Raw genomic sequence first — 11,783 nt, 5'->3', positions numbered from 1 at the left:
CTTGTGGCACAGGACCACTTTAGAAGGACGTTCCCGTTTTGGACATCCATTTTTTGGCGCCCCCGGGTGGACTCTTTCTAGACGACTCTTTGGGACATCAGCAAGTTGGCCACAACTTCGGCATTTGTTGGATTTTCAATTTCCAATCTCATCTTGCGAGTTGGATTTTACCCTGACCAGGAGTGCACAGGTAACGAGTGAAAGTGAATTACGAGTTCTAAAGTGCTTGTTATTTAACAAACTTAATAAAATTTGTGGAAAACATTGTGCGGCAAAAATAAGAATTTTCAGGCCTACGCACATATTCATATGTATGCACTAAAGCATTAAGGTGGACCGTAATTCATGTATCACTCGGTGTAAAAATAAAACATATAAAATTTGAAAACCAAAAATTTACGGCCTATTGAATAAAATAAATAAATTTGGCAATATATAAAAATAATAATAATCGAATATAAATTGTGTGTGGTAACCTTTTGGGACCACCCTAATTGATTTGCACTTGAAGAAGCCGTTCGAGCTCATAATTTTGGTGTTCTTTGTGCCTGATTCCGTGCAAAAAAGTGCCGTTGGACTTGCGCCAATAGAGAAGTGCGCATCATTGTCGGTACAGTCGAAAATTACCGTACATTTTTTCAGTTCTCTCTTTTGTCATTTGTGCAAAGCAAATTACCCACCCTCGTTTGCATTAGTTTGCTTGCGCCTTGGTGCTGATGCTGCGTCGGCAGCGAATTTCGTTGTTGTTGCTTTGACTTTGTTGGCTGCGTGGACAGTGAATTTTATTCCTTTTTTGTCTTTGCATTTTCGCTGCTTGGGCAGTGAAATCGGTTCTTTGATTTTGCGTTATTTGTATTGCTGCTTGGGCAGTGAAATTTAACGCTCATCTAACACACACATACACACATATATACAGTGCGTGTATCGCTTAGTGGTGTTCGACCACTCTTGTTCGAAACTTAACTGTCCTCCCACACACAAACATATATACAGTGCGTGTATCGCTTAGTGGTATTCGGCCACACGTGTTGCCTCAATTCCCTTTTCTCAAATACATTTAATTTCGTTTGGATAATTGTTGGCTGCTATTGGAGCAGAGTTGTATAATTATGATGGGAAAAAGGGGAAAGGGTCAAAACAGATCGCTAGGTGAAACCACTTTAAGTCACCTCGATACATTGTTAATGCAGTATAAAAATGTTATTGCCGATATAGAACGCGTTAAAAATACAGTTCAAACGTTCTCAGGGTATGTCGACCCAGTAGAAATTGATTGCCGTTTAGAAATACTAAACCAATATTCTACATATTGCCTTTAAAATTAACCAAGATTTGGATGACATTAATACAGATCTTGTGTCTCGAGCTGACTTAGAAGACTTATGTGCGAAAACAAAGGCTTTATTAAAAAGCAAAGGTACTAGTCACCACATCATCGCCAACACTCAAGCAAATTCAACCATGCTAGGCGTAACTTCTGCTCAAGGCAAAAAACTTCCTCACATGAAGCTGCCAAGGTTTAGTGGGGAGTTGAACTCCCGCAGATGCAAGGCCCTTCTTCATCCTCTTTACGTTCCTTGATAGACACAGTAAGAGCCGTGTATGAGTCATTATTAGGGAAATGACAAACAGATTTCCAACGCTATGCTCATACACTTAGTTATGAGCAAAGTGGACTCTACGACACGGTCAAAATGGGAGGAGAATTTAGATTATACAAAACTACCACTTTGGGATGATTGCGAAAAGGCTCTTAATAAAAGGTATCAGCACCTCTCTGCTGAAGAAAATTCTTCAGGAGGGGGAGCTCGTAGAGCTCAAAAATATGAGCGTAATGGAGGAAAAAAGGGAGGAAGAACTTCGCTAGCAGTGGCTAAGCCAAATGAACAGCATAAAACAAAATGCTCGTTTTGCAAATCGGATGACCACTATATACAAATCTCTTTCAAAGCGAACGGTTGTGTTTTTGCGTGTTCTCGAGCGAATAAATCTTTTAATTTCTTCCCGAATCACCCCGTTGTGGTCACTTTTTTTGCAAACGTTTATCTACTTAAAAAACCGTCTTTCGATTCCGCGTCGTGCAGTGCATTTATTGTTATCTGTTTGCATAAAGCATTTATTGCAAACAAATATCAACAACTGTGGTCTGTATTCTTACATATTCTTGTACTTTGCTTTGTGCTATTAGTAACGGAACTTTCACCGCTTACCTCTCCTAGTACAATATCTGTAGATCTCTGTTCTATATCTCCCACCAAAAACTCTCTCTCCCTCTCTTATACAACTTGCACTCTCTTATAACACCTCTCTCTCGCTAGCACTCTCTCGCTTACTCTATAGCCCTTAACTGTTTCTCTCAAACTCCCTTTCATTCTTCCCTATAATATTTTCTGGCACAGTGGTTTATATTTTAAATTATTTTGCCAAAATGTCTGATATCATCTGTTGTATTAAAAAATGCAATAAAATTGTGTCGGTTGACCAAGTAAGTGTCCACTGTTGGCTGTGTGATAACATTGCGCACTCCAAGTGTGCAGGGTTTAAGTCAGCCACCGTTCCGGATGCTTTGGGTCGTTCCGACTCTGGCTTACACTACTGTTGTGACAGATGCCGTGAGGCCCAGAAGGAAATTAGATCTTTTATGCGGCAGACTAAAAATGGGTTCGGTCAGGTATTGGTTGCTTTTCGAAAAGCTAATAACCTGTTTTCTGCGCTGGACACTCAGTTCAACAATTTACAACTGTTGAATGAGTCTCCTAAGCGCAAAAAACGTCCCGTTTGCCGCCGGCGGTTACCGCCAGTAATGCAAATAACTTCCTTCTCCCTCCGTCTGATGTTCAACAGTCTCCTTCATTGTCACCGCTGCCGTCCACCACTCCAATCGTGACGACACCGGTAACAGCCCATATTTCGGATCCCGAAAATGTTGCTAAGGTGCGTAGGCATTTGTCCGATGAGCAGTCCGAGGTAGTCGCATTGGACCCTCCCGTGCCAAAGGTTCTACAAGCCCAAAAAAATGTACCCTTAACTCACCAGAGGAACTTAGGGTCCGGATTACCGGCACCCACTGGTAGCGTGAGCAAACCTCCCGCCCCGCCAAAACCCTTGATTGGTATTCCTCTAGAGAAACACATTTTTGTTTCCCGGCTTTCCCCTGATACGTCCGAATCGGACATCTTAGCTTACATTCAAGCAAAACTTAAAGTCGATATTAGAGTGGAAAATATTACTAAATATAAATATTCCTACGCTAGGAACGTGGCATCTTTCAAGATCCGTGTTCCTCCGATGGCTTTTGATGATATCTGTTCGACCAATTTCTGGCCGCATTATTTTCGTTCAAGAACATCAGCTTAAGAATAAAAAAAAGAAAAAAGTCGCCCTTTAGGAGTAAAGCTTCCACAAGTAAACGCTCCTGCCAACCTAAAAAACTAACATCATCCTTTATTCTTGCGTACCAGAACACAAGAGGCTTACGTTCTAAACTTTCTAATTTGTTCTCGGTAAGCTTCTCGTTTGCATCCCAGGTCATTGTGTTTACCGAAACCTGGCTTACTCCAGAAATTCTTAATTCTGAAGTTTTCCCCAGTAGGTACACAATATATAGGCTTGACCGATCCCTCGGAAATGGTGGTGGAGTCCTAATTTCAGTGGACTCTAATCTCGTTTCCGAGGTGATAAATCTTCAAACTGGAGACTTAGAATTTATTACAGTTAAAATCTCATTGTCTAGGTTAAAGTTATACATCACTTGCTCTTATATTCCGCCTAAGTCCGATTCCTTGACATATGAGCGGCACCTAGCAGCCATTCAGTCTGTCTTCTCAATGTTATCGGACATGGATCAGCTGGTGGTGTTGGGTGATTTTAACCTACCCCAGGTGGCTTGGACCATGAACGATAACACCTTAGCTTTAACACCTACGTCGCATCACGACTTTACTGCGGGCATGTTAGACATGTCACTGGCTCAAATTAATCATATAGGGAATTCTTTAGGTCGTTTGCTCGATCTGTGCTTTCTCTCTGATACGGACGCCGTATCCATATACAGAGCTCCACCTCGATATGTCGACTGCTCTAGATATATTTTATAGTACATTAAATCTAGTTTTTGATCGCTTTGTTCCGTTGCGGTATCCGGCTTGGCGGATAAACCCCCTTGGTATACAAGGCACCTTTCTAACCTAAAAAATATCAAATTAAGATTCTTTAAAAAATACTTAAGAACCAATAGCAATGACTGTTATGTGCATTATATGGTGGCTCGGTCTAACTTTACCGTGCAAAACACTCAATGTTATAAGAACTATTTAGCTCGATGTAAGAACCAGTTTGCTCTGGATCCGAAACAGTTTTATAGTTTTGTTAACACTAAGCGTAAATCTAAAACCTTTCCGTCTTTGCTATCGTTTCGAAAAACTACTGCAAGCACGGATCAGGAAATTGCCGATCTTTTTGCACAGTTTTTTCAAACTACTTATTCACCTTTGTTAATAAACGAGCAGACTTACGCTTATGATATCCCCCGGTCTAACTTTATTTCCCGACCCACCTTGTCGGAATGTGGGGTTATAAAGGATCTTCAGAATGTGAAGCCAGTCTTTTCGCCAGGTCCAGACGGGGTACCGGGCTGTGTGCTTAGGTACTGCTCTGCTACCCTGGCCAAACCCCTTTTAAAATTATTTAACCTGGAAAGAGTCCCTTATCATTCCCCTTCACAAGAAGGGAAAAAATCGGATGCTGAAAATTACAGAGGTATATCCAAACTATCAGCAATTCCGAAACTCTTCGAAAAAATTCTTGTGCCTCACTTGCAGCACCAGTGTAGATCTGTCATATCTCCATGCCAGCATGGCTTTATGAAACAACGGTCTACCACTACCAATCTTCTGGAACTAACATCCTTCGTGATCACTGGTTTCCAAAATAAACTTCAGACGGATGTCATATACACTGACTTCAGTAAAGCATTTGACTCCGTGAATCACAGCCTTCTTTTAGAAAAACTCGATCTTATCGGTTTTCCCACTGATCTCCTGGGTTGGATTAGCAGTTACCTCACAGGTAGAACGCAACGAGTTCTTTTTAAAAATTCAGTGTCTGCTTTAGTATATGCTTCCTCCGGGGTCTCTCAGGGGAGCCACCTTGGTCCGTTACTTTTTACTTTATTTATTAACGACCTTCCCTTGGTTGTTAATGACTCCCTAGTACTTATGTATGCAGACGATGTCAAGCTCTGTCTGCAATATACCGATGCCTCCTACCAGGTGAAACTGCAATCTGACCTTAATAATTTTCAAAACTGGTGCTCTTCAAACTTATTAAATCTTAATGGCTCTAAGTGCAAAGCAATGACCTTCTGTCGCCTAAGACCTAAAGTTGCCACTTATAATTTGCATGGTGTAGCTCTGGAAAGAATTAATGCAGTTGAAGATCTTGGCATCCTACTGGATGCAAAACTTAAGTTTTCCGACCATATTTCCTCTATGGTTAATAAAGCTAGAGGAGTTCTTGGTTTCATTAAAAGGTGGTCGAAGGAATTTAACGACCCCTATGTTACCAAAACACTTTTTATTTCTTTAGTTCGTCCTATTCTGGAATATGGATCATGTATCTGGGACCCCCAGTATGGGGTTCACCAGTGCCTTATTGAATCCATCCAAAAGAATTTTTTAATATTTGCTCTCCGAGGTCTCAACTGGGATGCAAATATACACCTTCCCTCTTATAAAAGTAGACTCTTACTAATCAATTTGCCATCCCTCGCTAATCGTAGGACGATGCTTGGGGTAGTCTTTATTCATAATCTTCTTAAGGGGGAAATTGATAGCCAGGCCCTTCTTGGCCGCTTGAATATCCAATGATCTTTATAACATTATTTCTAACTCGTCTCCTAACACTCTGAAAGTTTCGATACTAATCCATTTAGCACAAAACTAACTTTCCTCGTATCTTCACTAATCCACTCGGATCTATCCCCGTGTTCCGAGCCGTACGATAGACGGCAGCGCCCCTCGGTCGGTTGGGCGGGAGGTGGGTTGCACGTCAAGCAACGGGAGTCGCGCGAAAAAAAAAAAAAATCTTGTTCTTCTTTTGCTGCTATCCCATGCAATAATCGTTTCAAGTTCGTTAAATCATTTCCTCTGTGTATAAACTGCCTGCGAAAAGGTCACACAGTTACAGCCTGCAAGTCGAGCACTTGCAGAGTCTGTTCTAAGCCGCATCATACTCTATTGCATAGGTACGAAACAGAAACTCAAGAGGAATCCTCTAGACAAGCTCTAACAGCACAAACTTCGACATCTAGTCAATTGTCATCCACTAATCTTGCTGCTAGCGATTCTGATCAAGTCATATTAGCTACGGCAATAATAAAAATAAAGGATCAGTTGGGATCTTACCACATGGCCAGAGCGCTCTTAGACTCTGGGTCTCAGGTAAATTTTATTACCGAAAACCTTGCTAATACTTTGAAATTACCCAAATCTCGAAAAGACATCAATTTAATAGGCATAGGTCAGACAAAATCTGCCATTCGGCATGCCGTTCAAACTGATATTGCCTCTTGTTTGAATTCCTTTGAAACAATGACTGAATTAAGTATTCTAAAATCTATCACGTCCTATCAACCCGAAAGGCTTGTGGAAAATGTCAACATTCCAAGTCATATTGATCTCGCCGACCCCCTTTTCCATAAGCCGCAACGTGTAGACTTGCTGCTTGGGGCAGACGCTTTCTTCGATCTTCTTAAAGATGGGCGTCTAAGGTGTAAACAAGATTCTTTAACTTTACATGAAACAGTTTTTGGTTGGATTGCGTCTGGTCGTTGTAAAATCCCACAAAATAAGAAAGCTTGCTCAACATCATTATTAAGTATAACTGGTGAATCGTCGTTAGACTCAATTGTTAAAAAGTTCTGGGAGCTAGATCAAGTTCAAAATACCTCGAATCCAAATTTATATACCCCAGAACAGCTTCTTTGCGAGCAATCGTTTACTGAATCTGTAAACAGATTACCCTCGGGCAGGCTGAGTGTTAAATTGCCGTTTAAATCTAGTCCGACGTGTCTTGGCTCGTCCTTTGGGACATCTATGAGACGATTTCTTGGCTTGGAGAGGCGAATGGGAAAACAAGCAGAAGTCCGTGACATGTATATCTCCTTTATGAAAGAATACATCTCACTAGGTCATATGAGTGCAATCAATAACACAATCCCGTGTGAGCCACATTATTTTATCCCATACCAGTGTGTGCTCAGATGGCAAAGCTCTTCAACAAAGTTGCGAGTCGTGTTCGATGCGTCAAGCAAAACATCATCACAAATATCGCTTAATGATACTCTTATAGTTGGTCCAACGATACAACCATCTCTCTATGCAACTTTGCTTCGTTTCCGTTTACATCCTTACGCAATTAATGCTGACATCACTAAGATGTACCGTCAAGTGGAAATTGACGAGACCCAGAGATGTTTTCAATTAATCATCTGGAGAGAGAACCCTCACGACCAATTGCAAATTTATCAATTAAATACAGTTACATATGGCACTGCGTCAACACCTTTTTTGGCTATCCGGTGTCTGAAATACTTGAGTGACATACACGCAACATCGCATAAATTAGCATCGAAATCACTTGCTAATGATTTTTATGTCGATGATTTATTAGCGGGTGCAGAAACGCCAGAGGAATTAGGATTGTTGCAGCAGGAGTTGGATTCTGTATTAAAACCATTTGGATTTGGTTTAGCCAAATGGTCATCAAACTGCCAACAATTTCAAGTTTCTGATGCGTCCACTCCAATTGGGTCGCAAGATGACACCAAAACTTTGGGTTTAATTTGGAATCCCAAAAGTGATGTGTTTAAATACTCCGCAGACCATCTTTCACTCGATTTCGTGCCGACTAAAAGGTCTATTTTATCGTTTGTAGCACGTTTATATGACCCGCTTGGATTATTGTGTCCAATTGTCACTCGCGCTAAAATTCTTATTCAAGAAATCTGGCTGCATAAGTTAGATTGGGATGAAGCATTGCCCACAGATTTACTTGAACAATTCAAATCGGTAACTAATTGATTTTCAAATCTAGATTCACTCAGCATACCTCGTCATATTGGAATCGCAAAAAATATGAAATATCAAATTCACGGATTCGCCGATGCGTCAAATAGAGCATACGGCTGCTGCATTTATGTCAGAGTGGAGCATCAGGAAAGAACGTTTACACGATTGCTCACAGCAAAATCCAGAGTAGCACCTCTCAAAACAAAGTCGGTGCCTCGTTTGGAGCTCTGCGCTGCTCACTTACTGGCAAAGTTATGGAGTGAAATTAGGGATATGTTGAACTCACCAGTGGACGACATCTTTTTGTGGTCGGACTCTGAGGTGGTGCTGTATTGGATTAAGAAGCACCCATCACACCTGAACACATTTGTTGCGAATCGTGTAGCAGAGATTCAAGAATTGACTTCGCAAGCTGTCTGGCGTCATGTGCCTACCAGCGCGAATCCAGCGGACATCCTTTCACGTGGCTGCTCAACTAGTGAGCTCGTGAAATCAATTTGGTTTACGGGCCCAAATTTCTTAAAGGAAAACCGAGCCTATTGGCCAGTAAATCACCACCTGGAACCCCCCAAAGATCTCTTTGTATTAGAGATGCGGAGAGATACCACAGTCTTGATCGCGGCCGATGCACTGAAGAATCCATTTATGGATCTGGTTAACAAGTCTTCGTCATATTTGAAAATTCTGCGCATCGTGTCATACATGCTTCGATTTATTAATGGGAAATCGCACAAGCAGACTTCACTCGTGCCATCAGCAGAAGAACTTCGTTCGGCGTTTTTAGCAGTGGTGTCTGCATTGCAGCGAATCGAATTCGCAACTGAAATTGCAAAGCTACAAAAATCATGGATTTTACAACCATCCTATCAAAAACTTAATCCATTTTTGTATCCTCATCAAGCTGGCAAGCATTTGTGGTGGCTGCTCAGAGTTGGCGGTCGTTTGCTGAAAGCACCTATGCCACACAATGCTAAATTCCCGTTACTCATGCCAAAAGATTGCCGTTTCGTTAAATTATACCTACAATATTTACATCATTCAAATTGTCATGCAGGTCCACGTGCCTTGGTGGCTATTCTTCGGCATGAAATTTGGTTGGTGAACGCTCGTCAAGCTTGTAATAGCATTGTACGGAAGTCTGTACATTGCTTTCGTTATAAGCCAGTTTTGGCAACCCAAATAATGGGAAATTTACCTGCTGATCGTCTTCATGGCAATAGACCTTTTGAGATCAGTGAAGTGGACTTTTGTGGTCCAATCTTGGTAACCTTAGGAATTAGAGGAAAGTCAGCTGTAAAGATGTATATTGCCATATTTGTTTGCTTTGCCTCTAAGGCTGTTCACATAGAACTTGTTTCAGACCTCACTTCTAAATCATTTATTATGTGCTTGTCTAGGTTTGTTGGCCGGCGTGGGCGGGCACAGAAGATCTACTGCGACAATGCCACCAATTTTGTCGGTGCCTCTCGGATGCTTCAAGAGTTCAAGGATCACTTCTTTACCAACAAGGATGCCATAATGGCATTTGCTGCCACCCGAGGAATCTCTTTTTCGTTCATTCCGCCCCGAGCGCCGCATTTCGGCGGCCTCTGGGAGGCGGCCGTAAAATCGGCCAAAGGATTAATGATCAAGGCGTGGGAAGTGCAGTGCTCCGGCAGGACGAACTGAACACCGTGCTGGTGGAGGTAGAAGCCATTCTAAATTCGAGGCCCATGGTCGTGGACAGCTCCAACCCCAACGATGGCGAAGCAGTTACCCCAGCCCATCTGTTGGTCGGGACAACGCTCGTTGCGCTGCCATTCGTATTCAGTCAGCCAGTAACAGACGACAAACTGAGCTACTTAAAGAGATGGCAACTGATATCCGCCATCAAGCAACGGTTTTGGGTAGATTGGTAACGCGATTACGTCCTGAGTCTACAACAGCGGCAGAAGTGGCTGAGCGAGAGCCTCAACATCGAACTCGGAACTATCGTCGTGGTCCACGAGGACAACAGTCCGCCGCAGCAGTGGCTGCTAGGAATCATCGAGGAGGTGAGCAAAGGCGCGGATGGAATGGTTCGAGTGGCAGTCGTCAGAACTAAATCTGGCGTGTATAAGCGTTCTATTCATCGGTTAGCTCCTTTACCAATTGAGGAATCTTGAAGCCCTGCAGCCGTTCAACGCGGCCGATGTTAAGTCATTTCATTTCATTGCAACCCCTACTGTTTAGATATATTCAATAACAACTTAAAAATTTGCTCATATAGTTGCACACATTTTTATAAATACGCTTAAGCTTAAGTTTACTTTGTTTACTCTTGAATTACTACTCTTAAGGAACATATGTACATATGTAAATTTACTTGTTTACTCTTGAATGGCTACTCTTAAGGTGCATATGTATGTACAAACAGCGCTCTTTAATTGTTACGCTCACTTTGTCACACATACTGGAATTTGCATGCTTACACATACACGCGCAATTATGCGAGCGCATTAGTTCTAAAGCCAAATGAATTGGAAATTAAAGATCACTTAAGAAGAACAACTGAACCATAGCGCATTAACTTTATTGTCTGTCCCGTCCGTCTAAGCGAGTTGGCCTACCGTTAGAATTCAACTTGGACCTTTAGTTGCTTGTGGCACAGGACCACTTTAGAAGGACGTTCCCGTTTTGGACATCCAACCACCTTTTAATGAAACCAAGAACTCCTCTAGCTTTATTAACCATACAGGAAATATGGTCGGAAAACTTAAGTTTTGCATCGAGTAGGATGCCAAGATCTTCAACTGCATTAATTCTTTCCAGAGCTACACCATGAAGAGTATAAGTGGCATCTTTAGGTCTTAGGCGACAGAAGGTCATTGCTTTGCACTTAGAGCCATTAAGAATTAATAAGTTTGCAGGTAGGAGGCATCGGTATATTGCAGACAGAGTTTGACATCATCTGCATACATAAGTACTGGGGAGTCATTAACAACCAAGGGAAGGTCATTAATGAATAAAGTAAAAAGTAACGGCCCAAGGTGGCTCCCCTGAGGGACCCCGGAGGAAGCATAGACTAAAGCAGATACAGAATTTTTAAAAAAGAACTCGTTGCGTTCTACCTGTGAGGTAACTGCTAATCCAACCGAGGAGATCATTAGGAAAACCGATAAGATCGAGATTTTCTAATAGAAGGCCGTGATTCAATGAGTCAAATGCTTTGCTTTAAGTCAGTGTAAATGACATCCGTCTGAAGTTTATTTTGGAAACCAGTGATCATAAATCCATGCTGACATGGAGATATGACAGATCTACACTGGTGCTGCAAGAGAGGCACAAGAATTTTTTCGAAAAGTTTCGGAAATGCTGATAGTTTAGATATACCTCTGTAATTTTCAGCAACCGATTTTTTCCCCTTCTTGTGAAGGTTAATAATAAGGGACTCTTTCCAGATAGCGGGAAGCATGGACGTTTCCAGGGAAAGGTTAAATAATTTTAAAAGGAGTTTGGCCAGGGTAGCAGAGCAGTACCTAAGCACACAGCCCGGTACCCCGTCTGGACCTGCCGAAAAGACTGGCTTCACATTCTGAAGATCCTTTATAACCCCAAATTCCGACAAGGTGGGTCGGGAAATAAAGTTAGACCGGGGGATATCATAAGTGTAAGTCTGCGCGTTTATTAACAAAGGTGAGTAGGTAGTTTGAAAAAACTGTGCAAAAAGATCGGCAATTTCCTAATCCCAGCTTA

General features: G+C 41.9%; 1 protein-coding gene across 1 annotated transcript; it reads left to right on the top strand.

Annotated features, from left to right (window-relative positions):
* The first annotated feature begins 1,636 nt into the window (after positions 1-1,636).
* LOC121530351 lies at positions 1,637-10,280 on the top strand. The gene is made up of 5 exons (XM_041819292.1): positions 1,637-1,938; positions 6,084-7,448; positions 9,467-9,841; positions 9,995-10,102; positions 10,188-10,280. Exons 1-5 carry the CDS (start codon positions 1,645-1,647, stop codon positions 10,278-10,280), a joined length of 2,235 nt encoding a protein of 744 aa, XP_041675226.1. The 5' UTR covers positions 1,637-1,644.
* Positions 10,281-11,783: the final 1,503 nt, after the last annotated feature.

This window comes from Drosophila eugracilis, unplaced genomic scaffold (genome assembly GCF_018153835.1).
Source record: "Drosophila eugracilis isolate 14026-0451.02 unplaced genomic scaffold, ASM1815383v1 contig_533, whole genome shotgun sequence".
In the NCBI taxonomy this organism is placed as follows: domain Eukaryota; kingdom Metazoa; phylum Arthropoda; class Insecta; order Diptera; family Drosophilidae; genus Drosophila; species Drosophila eugracilis.
This window is presented reverse-complemented; position numbering and strand designations above follow the sequence as displayed.

Bases quoted from the DNA above. Each gene is read 5' to 3' on its own strand.
- LOC121530351 (XM_041819292.1), top strand. From the start codon at position 1,645: ATGCTCATACACTTAGTTATGAGCAAAGTGGACTCTACGACACGGTCA. The intron at 7,449-9,466 runs GTGGAAATTGAC...GTGCTTGTCTAG, and splicing joins TCACTAAGATGTACCGTCAA to GTTTGTTGGCCGGCGTGGGC. The intron at 10,103-10,187 runs GTGAGCAAAGGC...TTCATCGGTTAG, and splicing joins TGCTAGGAATCATCGAGGAG to CTCCTTTACCAATTGAGGAA.